Source organism: Etheostoma cragini, chromosome 8, assembly GCF_013103735.1.
Source record: "Etheostoma cragini isolate CJK2018 chromosome 8, CSU_Ecrag_1.0, whole genome shotgun sequence".
Taxonomy (NCBI): domain Eukaryota; kingdom Metazoa; phylum Chordata; class Actinopteri; order Perciformes; family Percidae; genus Etheostoma; species Etheostoma cragini.
The window spans coordinates 17,911,921-17,932,286 of NC_048414.1; the positions used below are offsets into that span (position 1 = coordinate 17,911,921).

The window sequence follows — 20,366 nt, forward strand, 5'->3', positions numbered from 1 at the left end:
TATTTGCCTTTCAGTTGAAGTCAGATGTTCCAGATGAAAGACTAGTCACTCTGGTATGAACACTATTACCCCATCTGGTGGCTGTATTTCTCAGGGAGGGTGAGCCAAAACACACAATGTGTTGTGACCAGTGGCACACACTTAAACACTAATGAGATAGCTGGTCCAATTTACATGCTAGACATTTCTGAATAGTGCATTCTTCTTTGAAATAATACCGTGTGCGTGTGCATGTGTGTGTGTGTGTGTGTGTGTGTGTGTGTGTGTACAGGTTTTGTGGCCTAAATCAGATAAATGGCGCTAATTGCTATCCCATCTCCCTTGTGTGTTCGTGTTGTTGTTACGGATGATTGGCCTAATGAATCTGAATAATTGGAACCATGTATACATGGTTATATTGTGGTACAGTTCAAGGTTTCAGGACCATAGAGAGTTTGTCTTGTGTAAAGGCTGTAATAGGAATGTGTACAGTATGCAGCAGGCCTACGTTCTGTACAGTTCTACTACTGAAACATATGTATAATGACTTCTGCTGTTCTGGATGGAGCTTTCCAAAGTCTAAAAAAGGAACCCTGATGTTGTCACAGTGATGCAACCAGGGTTATCTTGGCCGGGCTTGTGGACTTTTTTAAACACCTGTGTTTCAAACTGGTACGTTGAGTTGTAATTTAAGTGTGGGCATTTGGGAGGTGACCTTTAATGAAAGATGCTAATAAGGGTGCATTATGGGAAATGTAGGATGTTTGTAGAATATTTTTGGAGCTTATTCTATAGGGATTAAAATTCAGGATATTATAGCCTCTGCTGCATTAATTTTGGCCATTCTTTTTTTAAATTTAATTTGAGGGTCTCCCAACTTTCTGGAATTTTGTATTGTAGTGCCCTGTCAATAGCAACAATAGCATAAATAAAAATACACTTTCATTACTTAATTTTTACAAACTTATTATGATGAAATGTATTGATATAGCTAATAAGAATTCCATGGAGCATTTTTATTCGATACAAAAGTGTAGATTTAAATTATTTAATGAATTTTAAGAAAATATATAAATATATACAGTATATTAGGGCTGGACACCAAACCCATGATTCTGTTCAAGATTTTTGACCCACAACTTGATACAAGCCTTGATTCTTTTTTTCCTTTTTATTGGGGGGGTATTTTGTGAAAAATAGATTTTTATTAAATACAATTTTAAAAACCTGTATAAACTGAAAACTAAAGACCAGTATTAACTATGCAAATTATTAAATACTGTACCTAAGTAAAACAAATGAATAGCCAAAGTTAGAACATTTCTGTTTTCTTTGTAAAAAAAATGCTGTTGAAAAACAAACAGAACTTAACTTCATTGTGGAGATGATTCGAGCATGTTGTAAATGTGGGGGGCGGGCCGACACACAAACGCATTGACGCTGGCGCACACACCAGACACAAGCCCTCTGTTTACTGATAGCTAGCGTTTAGCTCAGGCTAATAAATTAGTCTAAAGTTGGAAAAATAATCTATTTTTGGGGCTTTTATTGCCTTTTTTTGACAGGACAGATAGAGGCAGGAAAATGGGAGAAAGAGGGGGACAACATGCAGCAAGGGCTACAGGTTGGAATTGAACCTGTGGCTGTTGCGGTAAGGACTTAGCCCCGGTACATGGGGCACACACTGTACCAGGTACACTAGGAGAATGCCCCAGCATAAGAAAATATTAATGAATTATACAAGCATAACTTTTCATCCATCAACAGAACATTCACTACATTTTCAAACAAGGCCATGCCCATTTAGGAGTGCGTACCCTTTCATGTAATGTGCTATTTTATTAATAAAGAATTTTTGATAAAATGTGACGCAGTGCCCTCTAAAGTAGCCTTTGCATATAGAAAATGTGATGCAGTGCCATACAGGCCGCCCATATGCTAGAAAACAGCTGGTGCCATTTTCCTGTTTTTCACCGGCCAGAGTCAGTCACTGAAGAAGAGCATCAAAATTAGCCAATTTCCAGAAAAAAAAGCAACTAAGATGCCCTCTATTATTTATTTATGTTTACAAAACTAAGTCATGAGCATTTGCGGCTAGTTAGGTTGAGCCATAAAGCTGTCAAACTGATGGAGTCAGTCTCTTCCTGTGCCACAGAACAGACATATCAGTCATGTTTTGTTGTTTCTAGTCAGCCATGGCTTTCAAACTCCAAATGTCTTTTTTTCCTGAGTCCCAAAAATCAAGAAATATCAGACAGTGCATGTTGGAAACTGCTTGACATTCTATTCTTCATCCACACACGTGATTTTAATTGATTATTTGACTCATCTTCCTTTCTATCCGAGTGCACCCGTTCCTCTACAGCTGACCTTGTGTGCTTTGAAACAGGCAGTCAGCGGTGATCTGTTCCCAATGTCTTTACTTTACTGATAAATGAATACAGCAGAAACACAGTGTAGGAAAAGCAATTCCTCAGGCGTCACAACAATTCCCACCCTCATTTTTCACATCCATTGAGAAAGGAAAGGCACTAAGAGATACACTGAGACACCCCCCCAACCTGACTGTTGTCTAAAGCTAACCTTTTTCTTTCCCCCTACTCAAGATGGATATATGCAAAAATCTATCACCGCACTATATACACCCTTATGAACGAGTTTCTACGTGTGGGAAACGGACAGAAAGATGGAATCGAGAGGTGAGAAAGGGAGAAGAAGCTCTGAATGTTTCTATTATCTCTGCATTCCTTTGCTCTTCCTCTGCACAGCAGACTCATTCGTCTGTTTCATTCTGTATGATTTGTGTTGGAGGTTAAGGGTACTTTGCATGAAGATTAAGTGTGCTCTTTGACAACTCTGCCTCCTTAGAAAGACTTATGGGTTCCTTTTAATAGACATCTGACCTTTAGGCCCAGAATGAGAAAAAGTTTGTGTGCTCGTTGACTAACACGCTGGTGGTGTCTTTATGGGCTGATGTCTAAACCTTGACCATCATTTACCACGCCATTTACTTTTTTATATTACTGTATTAAAACGCAAGGATCAAAACTGAATAAAATGCTGACATTCTCTGAGAGTCGTCTTAATGACAATGTACTCAAACTCTGATTAGCCATGCTCAAAACAGCGTGAGAAAACTTTTGTTTGGCTTTACATCAACCTTTTTAACAAATAATGCAACAATGAAATAGTTCAAATACTCTACTGACTTGACTGATTTGATGAAAACCATAAAAAGGCAGACTAAAATCAATCTACTGAATACATGCTGTAATATGTTGCCATCAGGGCTTTAATCAGCCACAGGATTAAATTCATATGAGCTATCCTCCAATAATAAATAATGATACGGTGGTTAATTGATTATTTCCAAGAGGAAGCTCGGTGATCTATTGAGTAAAGGACACCTGAGCAAGGGGCATGCTGTGCTCTAAAATACCAAACCAACATCTGTTCATCTGTCTCATAACTCATTACAACTTCTCAAGACTGACTGCTGCTCTTAGCCACAAGCCCATGTGTTTGTAGCCTGAAGATCAAGTCCTGATTATGTATACATTTTTCAAAAAGGGTATTTTGCAAAAACTGTTGGGTATTGGAGTTTTCATTCATTTGATGGGGATTAGTGTTTGGATTTAGTGTTTAGCCTTCCTGTTGTCCTCGGGTAAAAATGTGACCCTTTTTTTGTTGCAAAAAACATCAAAAGCCCAGAAAAAGTGAAAAGTTACAAAAGGTTCTTGCAGTTTAAATTCTGGAGACAGAAAAAAGTTGCATGGCTGACGGGAGACAAGTGAATACTTATAAAAAGCAGGGTAGTGTATGTGGGATCGACTCGGAATAAACTACAGTGTGCACGTTCATCACTATCAGTTTTTGGTTAACAGTGGAGGTTTATGCCACAGAAGTAGAAATTACAGTATGTTAGACTTTTGCTAAGTGTTATTGGGATGGATTCATTGGCTTTGGGCTTGACAGTAAGGAAATATAGACTAGCACAAGATTTATCCTTTTATAAGAGCTCATCAATGCTCTCTGTTATTACCTAAATTTCCAACTTGTAGAGTTTTGTTGTATTAAAACACTGAACAGTTAAACCTGGATTGTATTGCAGCTGAAATTTCATCATCCGTTGATTGACAGACAACTAATTAGCAACTTTTGGTAAAGGATTAACCATTTAGGAACCTGTTGAGCAAAAAAGCCTAAAACCTCACTGGCTTCAGCTTCTAAAATGTGAATATTCACTGTGTTTCTTTGTCTTTTATCATAGCACACTAACTCTTTGTTGTTGTTTTTTGGCTGTTGCTTAACATTTTTTATGCAAGTTGTGCTCTAGTAAAAATAATAATAGACATCGTTCACTGTTTTATAAACCCACATTTTCAAGCACTGAAATCTAAAATAATACTTAAAATGTGTGACAATTTACAGATCAAATAACTAATCAATGAATCGAGCATGTACTTGGGAGACTAATTGAGAATGAAAATAATCGTTAGTTGCATCCATACATAGAGAGAGATAGAGAGAGAGAGAGAGAGATAGAGAGAGAGAGAGAGAGAGAGAGAGAGAGAGAGAGAGAGAGAGAGAGAGAGAGAGAGAGAGAGAGAGAGAGAGAGAGAGAGAGAGAGAGAGAGAGAGAGAGAGAGAGAGAGAGAGAGAGAGAGAGAGAGAGAGAGAGAGAGATTCTGATAAATAATAATATAAATAATAAAATTACCCACATAAATTAACAATTCATGTAAAGCTGGGAGGAAGGAAAAATGGTGATCGAGATGACAAATACAAATCCCTGTTTGAATCCTGTGGTCTTGTCCACACCGAGTCTATAAAGCAATGCTCTTTTGAAACCTATACACTAGTTTTATTGTAATGTTACGCAACCCAAAAATGTCTCGTTACTGAAGTTCCTTTTTCCCGTGGTGCCCCGCAGGCATCGCCGCTGCTGTGTCAGAGCGCTCACAGGCTACACAAGAAGAAGATGCATAATAGAAGCTTCCCGAGCGGCGTCCTCGCGCTTGCACTGGATGTTAGACGATAGGAGCCGTAACTCACCTTAAAAAGGGGACTGATAGTAGATGCGGGATTAAGGGCTATAAAGCTCTCTGACTGGGGTGGTCACGTGTGATGTCACTGATCGAATCCCGCACCTGCAGACCATTCATAACTACGCAAAAAAAAAAAAAAATTGACTGCCTAAATTTACAAAAGAATGAGTGATGCTGTGCCCCTACTTATATAGATTCCCCCCCCCCCCTCCTCCTCCACTCCCCTCTCCCTCTGTCTCACCTCCTCCGCGCCCCCCGTCCTCCTCATAAACCTATTGGTTGTGGTCTCGCCTTCACTATCCAACGCTTTGCTGATCACACTGCAGTTGTATTTGGGGGAAGTTGGCAGCTGGCGGCTCGCAGCGAAAGGCTTCCCTCTCTATCTCTCTCTCTCTCTCTGTGTGTGTCTCTCACTCTCACTCTCTCTCTCTCTCTCTCTCTCTCTCTCTCCCGGCGCTTGGACTGTGGAATTATGAGCAGAGCTGACCCAGTCTACATCACCCTGTCTTGAATCTGTTTGTTTCCACACCGCGAGAAATTAAAACCGGCCATGGAGATTGGAGTCCGCATACTCTTGGCTTTCCTCATCCCCCAGGTAAGACAGGACAGGAGAGCTGTGTGAGTGTGTTGGACTTGGGTGGGGGGGCAATCTGACTGAGGTGGACAGCTCTTTTTTGTATTTGTGGGGGGCATCCGTGTGGTCTCGTTCGGGCTACTCTTGTGTTCTTTGCGCAAATAGCTTGTCAAGTTTGTTCCGAGTCTGCACAGCCAACATAATCACCTGCATGCACAGCCAGACCCGTCCGTGCCGTGCCAGAGCAAGTTTCCCCCCGTTCGGCGCCGCTAGTGCGCATGGCTGGCATCCGTAGTGGCACCGAGTTTGGGGTCTCGGGGTCTGGCGAGCTGCAGAAGCGGTCGCGCACTTTAGGAATGCCTTTAGGTCAGAAGAATATGTCGTCGGGCTATGAGAGAGAATGGGGGGAGAGAGGACCAGAGGATGGATGAGAGGGGACCGAGAGAGAGAGGTGGATCCTATGTCTATGTGCAAATTACCGCTCCAGCTCTTGTCTCCAGTCGCATCTATATTCCGCTCAGCCACCAAGTTGAGCATTTCTTTGTGTGTGTGGGAAGCAAACAGGAGGATGGAGGAGAGAAGGGGAAAAGAGAGAGAGAGAGAGAGCGAGGCGGCCGGGGGTGGGGGATATCAGAGAGGCAGAGAAATAACTTGGCTGTGTTATCATTCAGTCTACTGCTCTCGTTAGAAGTGGATTCTCTCGGGATATTTAATAAAGCCTTAATTCCCACTGTGATAGAGGCACTCGCCCGTTTGATCAGACTTTAATATATAGCCTATATATAAAGAGAGAGAGAGAGAGAGAGAGAGAGAGAGAGAGAGAGAGAGAGAGAGAGAGAGAGAGAGGTGGAACAGCTGTGTGTGTCAGTCAAGTCTCAGAAGACTATTTTAATGGAGAGGGACACAGAACCAAGGCACCTGTGACATCTGGTCTAACACCTTTGTTCACTTTCTGGCTCCTCTGCCCTGTTGAAGTGCCCCTGAGCAGAGACGAGTGGAGCTGTAGAGATTGCTCTCCTCCCTCTTCCTTGACCTTTTGATCTCCTTATTCAGAAAAAAAACTAAATATTCCTTGCATAAAGATTGGTGGAGAATAACCATTGCAGTCATCCCTGTGTACTTACTCCAGTGACAGTAGCACCTCTCCTGGTACGCTGCAAAGTAGCAGGTCATTTTAAAATAACCAAGCTGAGAGTATTCCCAAACCTGGAGCGTGCACGCAGGCAAACGTCTCATTCAGGAAAATGAGTGGTGTTGTGCTACTTCTCTCTCTTTTCTCTTATTCTTTCTCTCTCTCTCTCTCTCTCTGTCTCTCTCTGTCTCTCTCTCTCTCTCTCTTGCTCTCTCCCCCTCTTTCTTCTCTCTCCTCATGATGTTTTGAAAGACAGCAGACAGCACGGCTCATTTGGTATTTCCTGTTTGACCTGCATACGCTTAGTGCACATTTTCTGCGGTGTATTATTCATTTTTAATTGGATAAGCCACCGGCTCATTCCCACGTTGTAGTTCGATCTTTTGATCTGAGGCGATTATGATTCAGGGTATAGTGCAGACAAAGTAATTATTTAACTCTATTTTATTGATTAGGACCTGCACCCTCTTGAACACAGGTGTGCATACAAACTCCGCCTACCCTATACACACACACACACACGCACACACACACTCACATGCACACGCACACGCTGGGAAGACATTGCATTGAGTAGATTCGCTAACTGAAGAGATTGGTAATAGGGATTCTGTGTTTCCACTTGGAAGTTCAACCAAAGACACACACTCACTCCCACTCTATGCCAAATCTGTAGCAGGTGAGATGTATGGTGCTGGCTGTCCTCTGGCTTGTACTTCTGGCGGGCAGATTTACAGGCTGACCCAGCTCCATGGGGGGGAGTCTCTATCCTCTTGGCTGTCCCACCAGAAACCACCGCTGTAACATTTAAAATCCCTTCAAACGTAAATGGACCCATAAAGTGACTGAAGCACATTAATGCAAACCACTGAAAACGTTTTTCATATGTTTTCCCCTCTAGTGATCCAACGCCCAGCTGTCCAGCTTGTTCAGAAACACACACACACACACACACAAACACATGTGTGCAACATGTGAACACACACTTATTCCACCTGACTCACACAGAACTTGTAAGTGCCTTCTCCGCTGTAAGGTTACTCTTATTTATAGATGCTCAGGTAGGTAGCCAGGTTCCTCTTCACAAGAAGCTGCCATACACTCCTGCCTTCCTCCCACCACTCCCTCACTCAGTGTCTCTCACACACACACACACACACACACACACACACACACACACAAACATGGGCAGGCACGCCAGTAGCAGGCCACTCCTTGGCAATAAATCCCAGTTTTCCAAATGAAACTTTAAGCAGTCTCTCCTTGTGGAGCAATGAGTCAGAATAAGCACAGCACAGCTGGGAGCTGCAGGTGCAGGGATTTCTCTCCCCTTTTCTCCCTCCTTTTCCCACATTGATCCCTCTTTGTTTGTGTTGTATATTTGTTTCTCTTCCCCCCTTTTAGCTTTTGCTCTGTATCACGTCCTCCCACCCAACAAAACTCGTCTTTTACCATGATTAATGTGATTATCAACCTTTAATCACCCATTTATTCTGCTCAAAATGCTCATTGCATCTTCTAACCTCTCTCTCTCTCTCCATCTCTCTCTCTCTGTGACTTTGTCCCTATCTCTCGCTCTCTCACCAGTGGAGACGGTGGATGACAGTTTATACTCACAGTTTAAATTCTGGGCTGGCACCTGGGCGTGTCTGTGGGGAAGATTTGCTGTCATGGACGTTTATGGGCGCAGTGAGCAATGGACTGTTAAAGTTCCTGTTCAAGCCGCTGCAGGCACAGAAAGAGACAGATAGAGAGAGGTCACAGTCTCTGGGGGAGGGGGGGGGGGGTTCAAGTGTGGTACTGAAGATGAAGCGTTTCCATGGTGTCCTGCTACTTATAGAGAAGGCTGACCTTGGTGGTGACACATACAAAAGCACATACCCGCCCGGACATGCCTGACACACACCCACACTTTATTATTTCATCCTGTATGACTCCCCCCTCTGTTCTTTCTCACCCTCACTCGGTCCTCGAGGCACTTTATTGATATAGAATTATCAAAAAGAGAGGACACTTTCATTCGTGGTAAGTTACCATAATTTTTTTATTTAAGGAGAGCAGCAACAGGTGTGAGATATGAATCCACACACACTCAATTAAGGGTCATGCTGTGCTCTTTTGAGCCATTTCTATTTCTATATACCAATAGGGTTATTGTTCAGTCATACAGGGATTATGTGTCACCCTCTGCAGAGGATAATGAAGGATGTGCAGTGTGCACATAGGTGAGGGATGGGAACACAAAGGCTCTGAGGGTCCTACCCTAGAAGATTTTATTTCTAGGATTTTCTGTATTCTGGCACATCTTAACATGCGGTTCGATACTTTTATCTGGAAAAACCAACTTGAAAAAATAATGGGTACATTTTGTAATGTTTCACGGGGAGGTATTGTTTGCATAGCCCCACATATTTTATGATATGAAAAAGCTAAAAGTGCAGAAATTGATTTGAGGACTAAATTCAGAGCCATCCTTTTATAATTGAAAAACACAATTTCTCAAAGATTATGTTTGTCAGTTATCTTGGTGGCTTTGTTACACACACATTTTTACACACATAACACTGCTGCTGGGTGGGTTCAGCTCATAGAATATATTCCGCGCTTGGGAGAGTTGAAAGTGAGAAAGCAGCGTTCCGATTATTTTTTCTAATAACTCAAAGAAAAATTGCGTGCAGAAGTCCACTATCCACCTTGTCTCTAATGCTGTCTCACCCATCTGGCTTATCTTATCTGCTGAGATATTTGATGCTCTGCGTACCGCTTTAAAGTCATTTTTTAATGCGCTTAGGAAAAGATCGTGGGTGGGGTTGTACGTTTCAGTGACAAGCAGGACAAAACCCAAAACATGACCCCAGTCTCCTGACCCAGGAACAACTTAACCAACCTCCCTACGCAGACTTTTGGTCTTTCATACTACTTACTAACGTTAATCTTCGTACTACGTCATCTTTCATCTCTGCGGTCTGGCAGCTGCTCTCCCCGGGGTTTTCCCATAAGGATGCTACAAGGGCCTTGTGTTGGTTTTTTGATGCCACTGACCAATGTATTCATGACAAGTTATGAGCTGGAATGAGGCGGGCTCTCAAAACTGTCTTTGTCGCTTGCATGTTGGCTATCATTGTGCTCGCTTGTGTGAGAATCTGCCTTTGTGCAAGGCAGCAGTAAAAATGTGATATGGAGTTTCACTGATTTGGACATTCTCTCACTAAGCAAGGGCAATGGATTTGATAATAGTTGAAGCACTGACAGTGCTCTAAAGTCCACCCAGTGGAAAGACCAATGGTCTTGATGTGTTCTAGACCAGGGAACCCTTAGCAAAAAGAGAGACCGAGTAGGGACCCCTACAACATACAGTATAGATTGTATACAAACTGGGCCGAATGGATGAAAATAAATGTTTTCTATTTACAGTGGCTTGCATAAGTTTACGAACCCCTGCTTAAGTTGACTAAAAAGAGGAATAAAAATATTTTTTTGGAAATTGATGACTTAATTAAAAAAAATTGAAAAATCCAATCTTTAAGGATGCAAATTTTCTTTGTGAATGAATAATGTATGGTACATAAATAAATGTTCTCCCTTAAAGTACAGGGGGCATAACTATTCACACCCCTATGTTAAATTCCATAGAGGCAGGCAGATGTTTATTTTTAAAGGCCAGTTATTTCATGGATCCAGAATACTATATGTACAGATGGAGCCATGTCACGTATATCACTGCTTACAAAGCCCACCTTCAGCTGACCCCTTGTTTCTCCCAAGAAGGTTACTGTGTGGGAATCTTCCATTCAGACCTGCCATCCCTCTGTTATAGAGTGCTGTTTTGGTAATGGGCTTTTTACAATGGAGTCTGATTACAGAGCAACAGCATGACAAGCTACAAAGGCTAATGATGACACTAATGAGGAATGCCAGTCATTATGGCAGGATGATTTCTTTCCATCTTCTCCTTTCTTCTCTTTATTGTATCACCCTCATCCGTTCTTGCGCTCCGCTGTTTTAACAACCTACTGAGACACACAACCACTCAGACTAATAAGAGCATGAAATGGCTCAAGTGAAAGCAGCCCAATACCAAACCAGACGTTTTCTGTCTAAATGTACCCTGGTGTTACTGTGGTTCTAACAATCGACTGGCGAATAAGCTTTCTACTTTGGGGCTTTGAGGTTTCAGTTTCTCTTACATTCTACTTATGTACTGTTTCCTTTGTGAAAGCAAAGCCAACCACAGTCTGTGGTGTGACAGTGCTCTTTGGAGTTGCTTTTTTTGAAGTCAGCTGTTATTGATAGAAAACATCTAAATCTAAAAACTTCCTGTAAGTGAACACACACACAAACACACACACACACACACACACACACACACACACACACACACACACACACACACACACACAGGATAAGTTAGATTTTATTATCCCGAAGGAAATTTACCTTGGACAAACAAACGATATCTGCTCTTTACACAATATAGTGCATCCATACACACATAGATATATACAGAACATGCATGCATACATAAATACATACATACTGTACACACATAAAGCACAGTGACACACACTGTTGCATCACAACATCGACTGCCACTAGTCAACATAATTTCACACTGCCCGTTGTACAGCTCATCATAATAGTAGTCATGATATGTGCAGTAAGGGTAAGCCACCTTATCAGTGCATAAAAGCCTGATAAAAGAAAAGTAAAAGTGTGTGTGTGTGTGTGTGTGTATGTGTGTGTGTGTGTTTAAGAACATGTGCATACCTGCACAGATTTCTTTTCTTCTAATTGGTAAATGGGTAAACCTGAACCTTAGTGAGAAAAATGAGTTGTCATAATTATCCACATGTTCTACTGTGACTGTGGCTGAGCTTTATTGGGCTATGAGGTCAAACGCTATCTAAACTCTGCCGTGGGAGGGTGTGACCTTTGAGGGAAACATGGTCTTCTTCAATCTTATCTCCCATAACGTTGCCACCCGCACTCTCCTGAGGAAGGTAGTGGATGAGAGGAGGATGAAACGGGGGAGGATGAGGGATGGAGATAGTGAGAGTAGCAATTAAAGTAAATATGTCCCCTTAGCGCTCCATTAGGACGTTGCGTAGTGTAATTGTAAAATGTGCCAAGTTAATATATATATATATATATATATATATATATATATATATATATATATATATAGTGGATTCATGGCTTATTTGTGAGTACTGATGAGTTTTAGTAGGTAGAGAAAGCAAAGAAGAGACACACACAAAAGGCCTCAGTAGCCATGTGTGAAGGACAATGTGATGCTGTCCCTCCAGTTGATCACGCTTTTATCTCACTTTGTTCTCTTCTTGTCAATTTTGTGGTCAGACAAGCAGATGAACAAGCACACAGATAAAATGGGTAAAAGACAGACAAAGAGCCATACACTGTAGATCCCAAGGTAGAGATAGTGGCTGAAAGAAAAGCAGCTGTGGAGCCCCCGAAAAAAAGCAATCCCCTCCCAACATGCAGCATCTTAAGTTTGTGAGGAGGAGAGACACTGTTCATACGATTCGTCTCTCACTTTCTCTCCATCTCTCTGCCCTGTGCCTCCTCCTCCGCCTTCCGCTCTGACAAACCTGCTCTGTAACACATTACAGATATTCATGAGCTATTCACCCACTCTGTTTGTCTGTCTCATCGCCACACTCACAAACATCCAGATATGTCCTCCCCTCTCTATTTCTGACAAACACACACACACTCACACACACACACACACACACACACACACAAGTTCAAGCCTATGTTTGGCAGGAGGCACAAGTTTCTTTTTTCAGCGTGATTGCAATGACTCCTCCATTGCCACGGAGTGTGTGAAGCCGCCAGCAGCACAGTGGGAGTATTCATGTGAAAGGGACTGGTACTGAGGGTCGCATTTCTTCCACACGAGCACTTTTGCTGATGATAGTCGCAGGCAATGTTGTACGTTGCATTTGCCTTTCAGTGAGTAGTGCTCCATTGTTGGTATGATACACTTCTGTTCGGTTAAGGTAATAGAAGTGTTGCAGACCATTCTTGAGTCCTGGAAAAAAGAGCCACTTAGCATAGGTCACTGAAAAGCTAGCTTTTCATCACTGACTGTGACTGCATTGTTAATTGTAGCCACAGAGTCAAAAGGGAGATATGGAGATTTCTGCCAGCTGCACTTGATCTTTTTTTCACGAGTGTGTTGGAAGGTGAGTTGTTCCCTAGCTGTGTTTCTGCAGATGGACGGGTGCTATAGCCACAAGGCAGGTAAACAGATAGGTGAGAACCATCCTAGACATAAATCAAACCCTTGTTGTTTTTATCTTCATCTTCTAATTCCGGAGTGGAGCAGAAGAATGGCCTTGCGATTTTTCTTCCCTCATATTTATTTGCTCTTATCAAATTAAATATAGCATTGGGGAAGAATATTCAAAATGCTAACAGTTATCCACTGTGCTGTAATAAGTAACTCGGGGAAACAAGACTGTTTCTAGCTTTCAACATGACCTAGCCCCAATTAGGCTTTACACACAGATTTGGATGAACGCAAAAAAAGCACAATGTTTTTTTTTTTGCTCTCTCTGAGATCCTCAATGCAGATATTCTTTCAGGGTGGCAACGTTAGAGTTCAATGTGATCTAGAAATTTCTGAGGGAACATTTTTACCAAAGTATGTGATGCATGGCCTGGTGGATTCTTACCTTGCACAATCCCTTTTGGATTAGTCTACCTCCAATATGCTAATAATGGAGTTTTTCCGTGCAGTGGTAATTGAATTTAACACTGCAAACCTTTGATACAGGAATATAAGATTATACATGCATATAATCTGTTTAGGTAGGCAAACGATAACCTGTACAATTAAGAAGAAAGCTAGATCTGTAAGACAAATTGTTATTACAGTATAGTGGTAAAACTGTACACTGAAAAAAATAGGCCTGTACAGTCTTATGCAATGAAGGACATAAGCCCTGAAATACATCAAAGCTTCATGATGCTTAGTAGATCCAGTGTTTGTTGAATTTGTGAGAGTGTGATAGGTTTTGATTCAGGTGTTTATATACCATGTGCTGTAACAGACTAATTTAGTTAGCAAAGAAAGCTAACAGAATAGGAGATTAATTGATGGTAGAGACTTGCATCATACTGAGTAATCACAAATGCTGTTTGGGCTGCATTCTTTATGCACACACACACACATACAATTTCTGCTGACCGATGCACTTTATAAACCTTCTAATTTTCCCTTCCTAATCCGCTGTGATTGTTAAAGTCCTCACCATAATCATTCTATGTTGACTCTTGTTCTGAATGTGCCATGTTCCAGTTGATGCAGAACCGATCTCAAGAGAAACACATCAAATACTGTGCTATTGGACAAGATAAACAAGGCTTAAGGTAGCTAAGACTGATACACACAGACTTAAACCTGGATAATCATAAAAAAATGTATCATCACCTTGACTTTAACATTGGTTGTAAAGCTCCGGAGGAGATCGGTTCTATGATGTGCCAGTCTGCTCTTTGAGCATATGACGCAAAAGCATCAGCCCTACTTTTCCATTCTCTCCCAACGTTACTCTGGGGCTTTTCACTCCACTCCGCGTACAGCGAGTGTCTTTGAAGTAATCAAATCCCTCTCTGCTGTTAAACAAAACTGATAGCTGAGAAGGTCTTCTTGACTTTTACAAGAAATCACTCCTGCTTACTCACTTTTAGCCTTTTCAATAACTCACTTCACTTTCTGCAGCTCTCCTGGTCCTCTCCTGAATTTGTCTCTAGTCCTTTTTTCCTCTTTTCAGTGATGGATTAATCAAATTTTTGCCCTTTAACTCCCTGTCTGTTAGCTACCATCTTACATTATCCCAGCTTCAGTATTGCAGCAGTCATCAGACGGGAGACATATTTTACCTGTGAGAAAGAAAATCAGTCTTTTGTCTGGCCATAATAGCGCAGTACCGCTGCTGCTGCCTAGATGGCGATAAAATGCCAGATATTATTTGAAGGGTTGTCAAAGATAATTGCCACTCAGATCCACTTAGTGTTTAAGCTGTGTGTGTGCGTGTATGTGTAGGTGTGTACGCGTGTTTATTTGAGCGTGTTTGCTTGGGCATTTATGCCAGCATGGACCCTGGTAAGAGTATTTTTTTTCCAAAGGTGTTGTAGAGGTAGAGTGGCCATTTAATCTGCTGATCTTGACTGTCAAGAAACAGACAGGAATTAAAGGACTCGTTTGAAGCAACCACACAAAGCACTATGTTGGTGCCTACGCAGGCAGGTCGCTTCAAGGCAATTAGAATAGCTCTTCCCACTTATTGCTTTTGATGTCAGCATGTGGGGGAATGAGAGCGAGCCAACTTTTGCCTGCAACTGACAGAGAGGGCTGCCACTTCAGTTGAATTCCTTTTTCCACAATTAATACTGTCCTCTATTATTATCCCCATATTAATGCGGGAAGGTCCAAGGCTTTGAGCTTACAAATGAATTAAATGATAAGGGGAAAAAAAGATTTAAACGGGGGAAAAAGCCAGACCAATGGGCAGGCATTTAAATTGGTGATACCGTCGCCAATGTTAGTTCAGATGTCAGTGGTTTTACTCTATTGTGATGCTGTTTGAACTCTCTTTGAGCAGTGTTTTGATGATCCTTACTTTGTTTAAAATATTTAGGCCAGGGAACGTTAAAGGAACACTTTATTTCACACTTTCAATGCATTCCAGTTTCATATGTACATCAGCAAAGAGCTTTCTTTGTTCGAAATGAAAGGATCGTAATTTACAAAGCTACTTTTTTCCCGTTGCTCAGATGCCGAAGACAAAAGGCCTTCTTGAGTAGACTGTTAGTCATTAAGAGGCTATAGGATATTTGTGTGAGAAAGGCAGCATTGTTGTGGCTTGAAAGAAAGATGGGACAGGTTTTGAGATCTGACAGAAATCTCTTGTGCTTCCTTTCAATAATCCAAGTCACAGTGACAACATCATACTTACATGTGCCCGGCCTATCGCCATGAGTACCATGGGGTAAAATAAGCTGCCCATTAGCTTCTAATGCTTATTTGTATCCATACTCACTTGTGTCTACTGTTTGTACACTTTGATCTCAAGAGACTTTCCCAAAAAGACTGGGAATGCCTCATTGAGTTCCTGCGCTGGGTGATCCATGCAGGAATTGGTCCTGCAGACCTGAAGTAATTAAGAAATAGGGTTTAGGGTTTGAAGCTCGCAATCCATTTTGATAAGTGCTTGGATAGCCATTTGCAAGTACACTTAAGGGCTTTTGGTGAAGTTGGTTGTGCAGTGGAACTCACGAGAAAGCTGAGGCAGCAGTAATGAAGGGAAAGATGAGAATGTGGTTTTGGTTAAGGCGTGGCAGGGTGAGTGCAATGATTTCCATAGAGAGCCAACTCGCGTACATGCTGTGACGAATTCAAACGACTGAAAAGATGTGAATGGTTGTTTTTCAGGTGTTTTCACTATATAGTTGGCCTCCACCCTTCTTATTATCTGAATTCTAACTTTTTTATCAGCTATAGCGGTGGTGCGGCTTCCTGCCGCAGAGATTCTCCAAGGAGTAAGCTGCCTGGATTTGATTTTCATTAGGATTGCATGTCTTCACTGTCACATCCTTTCCCCATGTTGCACGCTTTAGTGGACACAATTTTCCGCTGTGGTGCTGACGCTTGGGTTTTTACACAGCAACGGAAGCACACAGGGTGGCCGGTTTGACCTGCTTAAAGAGGGCTTTTCTGCCTTTCCTAGAGTCCCACTAGGGGACACGCTCTGCTGCTGTGCTGCAACCTCCTACTTGCAGGAACTGTAGCAACCGGTCACAAATCAGACTAGTGTACTACACAGACCTGGGATGTGCAGGTCACACACACACACACACACACACACACACACACACAAACACTTATTGTTGACAGACAGTTGAAGGCTGTGGCTTAGACAGTACAAGCTCATGTAAGTGCTCAAAAGAGGGTTTGAAAGATCGATGGGAGATAATTATTTCTAATGGAGACAGAGGAGAAGGGAGTGTCCTTTCAGCCTTAGCTAGAGTGTGTTTACACATGGCACCATGAGTATTTGATCACCAATTTTTTCCCTCTCAGTGGGAATTCAATTAATCACAAAAAAGTGGACTGGTCACTGTTGAAATTAAATGTCCAGTATTTAATCAGAGGTAGAGATGCTAATTGAGATGTTTTTTTCTGACCAACAGCCGGTCCTCGCTAACTGATCATGAACAACAAACCTACAAGCAGGTGAATAAGTCCCAGTTTACCCATCCGGGACATTTTGGGAGGCTCTGACGTACGTTACTTTCCGTGTTAAGTGTTTGTGGACAGCTGCAGGTTGCAAAGCCACGATTCTGCGTGCATTGTCATTGTCACATGCATCCACTTTACTAACCACTTGCATGACCAGTGCAAAACTATGTATATCTGAGCCCGTTGACACCGCATCCATTTTTAACTTTTTAACTGACAGTTGTCAGTTACAGGTTAATCATTAACATCTCTAATCAGAGCCCAAACTGGTAGATTTGGCAGGGGGTTGCAGTAGCTCGGCCTATAGGGAGTTGGGTTGGGAACTGGAGGGTCGCTGTTGGTGGGCTGGTAGCAGGAGGGGTACCTGGGTACAAGCAAGGTGCTCTTGAGCAAAGCACCGATCATCAGAACATCATTGTGACATCTCTCCATTTAGTGCTTTTATAGGTACTGAGCATGTGTGTGTAATAACAAGAGAGTGCAAATTGTAATTTCTCCTTGTGGGACTAATAAAGGATACATTAATCTTAATCCTAAAAGTTTTTAAACAATTTTTCAGTTAGCAAAATTGTGTTTTTAAAATCTGATTTTAGAATTTCGTATTCATTGTGTATTTATTTGTGATATTTGTTAATACTTAAGATTTCCAGGTAAAGTTGTGCCTTGCCTTCTGTGTCTTTATCTCCAAAGCTTCACAGCTTCTCATTTTTGTGTATTCAGGACAAAAGCATGAACTTTCAATACAGCTTCAGTGTTCCTACCAACAGAGGACACAGGCTTACATTAACATGGCTCTATCGTGTGATTTATGATATCCGGCGTGGCCTAGTGTGGCTCGCATACAGTGCAGGCAGACTCAGACACATGCAGTATATCACTATGCTCACATAGCCTACTTATTTTCTAAAACATACACACAAAAACATTCTCATGGTGATATACTTATAATGGTGTACATTTCTACAGGATTGGTTGTAATAGCTCCAGTTTACAGCATCTTTCCTGTTTTAACAGAAGTCACCACACAATGGGAAGAATGCATGGATAGACATAGAAAGATGATTGCTTAACACCGATGTGATACCAAGCATGTCAAATAATCCCAATGTATTCAACTATTTCTTTTAAGACGTACAGGTCATCAAGAGGATCTCTTGAGGTCGCCATGATCGGAACAAAGACTGTAACAGAGTTAGGTCAAGGACAAGAGGAGTTCTCCATGCAGGTGGAGAAAGGAACAGAATGAAGAGGGGACCAGTTTCCTTGGCTCAAATGACTAACACACTGTACAGTGTAGGTACTCAGCTTGGAACGAAGTAGAATCATAATGCAAAGACAAAGGCAGGAGTATCGGTGCTTGTAATGCAGTAGTGGCCATTGGACATTCAAAGACCGTGTTACAGTGTGTTAGTGTTCAGCTACAGCAGTTAGTGACAGAATGTAGCATCTGCAAGAGCACAAAGTCATTTGAGAGGCGCTTATTAAGTGTGTGTGTGTGTGTGTGTGTGTGTGTGTGTGTCCTTCACATATACACATCTGAGGCCTTTTTATTCTTTTTCTCACCTGAACACAATGCTTACCAGAAACTATGATAGAATACAAACAAAACATTGCTCTTGAAATATTGTCGCTCCCAGAGACAAAGGAGCCAGCTTTGGAAACCACTGATAATAGGACTACAGACTTTAATTCTAAACATTTACAAACCAAACCACTTTAAAAAGCTAATGCACATGTCAAGTATTTCACTTTACCACAGATGCTTCTTGATAACTCTCACCATCAAAAGCACTGAGAATGTATTCTCTCTCCGAGTGTGAATGTGAAAAGGCTCTAGCACCTAACTCTGTTTTTTGCGGTGGGTGGGTGGAAGCTGCTTCTGCTGTTTTATGCTCATGTTGGGAAGTAGCTCGACTTGCTGTAGCCAAGAACTGATAATGACTGTGTGGGAGAGCAGTCATTAGAATGATGAACCAAGATGAAAAAAGCTGATGCAGGTGACAAGTTTTTATCCAGCTATTGCGTGTTATGAGAACAAGAATTTTGAATGTATAGCATCACCCAGATGTTAGTGTTTAAATAAAATCAGGGAGGGAAAGAATAACTATCATGTAATTTTTTTTAATTTTTTTTAGATTTGTGTATACTCTCTACAGGCTGATTGACTTCCTGCCCGGACAGCCGCTTCACGCATGCTTCTGTGGCGTGGCTGGTGGATTATCAAGCATTGACTTAAATGGCCAAGTGATGTCCCTTGAGGCAATTTATCAGATTTTTTGTAGCCACAAGAGGCTTCATACAACATTTTCCACATAGAGTATGTAGTAGTACTCCTCAAGTACTACCACATACTCTAAACAGACTGGTGAAGTCTACCTTAGCCTAAGCTTTAGAGGTTAAGCCGCTGATGATGTTGCTGTCATGCCAGATATGTTAGCTTGTAACTACTTTCAGATACTGCTCTTGCATTTACTGTAAATGTTTTTATGACATTACAAAGTATACCTTTAAATAGTACAACCTTCCTCTTTAATAAAAGAAAATGGCACATAACAAAAAACCCAAGGTGCATGTTATGTTCTTTAAAAGCTCCACATCCCTGATCTGCACACTGTTTTGATTTTAGATTTTAGTTGTCTTGCTCAAGGTTACACAAGTGCCACTCGAATTGACAGAAGAAATCGCAAATACTGCAGGCACACATATACTGAGAGGTTTATGCTTCAATGCAGAGGTCCAGGGTTTCAAATCCAACCTGTGATGATTTCCTGCATGTCTTTGCTCTCTCTCTCTCCCCTTTCTCACCTAGTTGTAATGCAGCCTTTAAAACCAGGAAAAGAGTACACACTTAAGCCATATTACGATATCCAAAATCTAAGATGATATCAAGTCTCCTATCACGATAGAGCTACTTTTGCTTCTCACAGTTGATACAACCTAGCATTATGGGTCACAAATATGACTGTGCCTCTGTTTATTGGCCTATTTACTGCATTTAAGTAGTCATGGGTTTAATGACACTGCTGACACTGCAATGTATCATATGTTTCTTCAGCTGCTGCCAATTATTATCAATAAGTCCACTATTTTAGACATTCTTTGTCTTTGGTTAGGCCTTGGACGTGTTCCATATTCTTTAAACCCATCATTTTATTTCTATATACGTACTACCTATAATAACTAAATATGATGTACAGTTTCTGATCTGCAGTGAATTCTTTTCTAATTTTTCAATTAGAAATGACCAAACTGTCATCTAAACCATGACTCTATGTCAATGGTGCTTAACTTGATCGGGAGTGTGTATGTGTGTGTGTGTGTGTGTGTGTGTGTGTGTGTGTGTGTGTGTGTGTGTGTGTGTGT

General features: G+C 41.5%; 1 protein-coding gene across 2 annotated transcripts in view; it reads left to right on the forward strand.

The window, feature by feature from the left end:
- Positions 1–5,315: 5,315 nt before the first annotated feature.
- cdh13 (cadherin 13, H-cadherin (heart)) overlaps positions 5,316–20,366 on the forward strand; it is a 358,407-nt gene continuing 343,356 nt past the window's right edge. Inside the window, exon 1 of one of the 2 annotated variants that reach the window (XM_034879249.1) lies at positions 5,316–5,622. In XM_034879249.1, coding sequence (XP_034735140.1) covers positions 5,578–5,622 — 45 coding nt within the window. In that variant the 5' untranslated portion in view covers positions 5,316–5,577. The remainder of the gene's footprint in view (positions 5,623–20,366) is intronic. The other variant, XM_034879248.1, reaches the window with a different exon arrangement.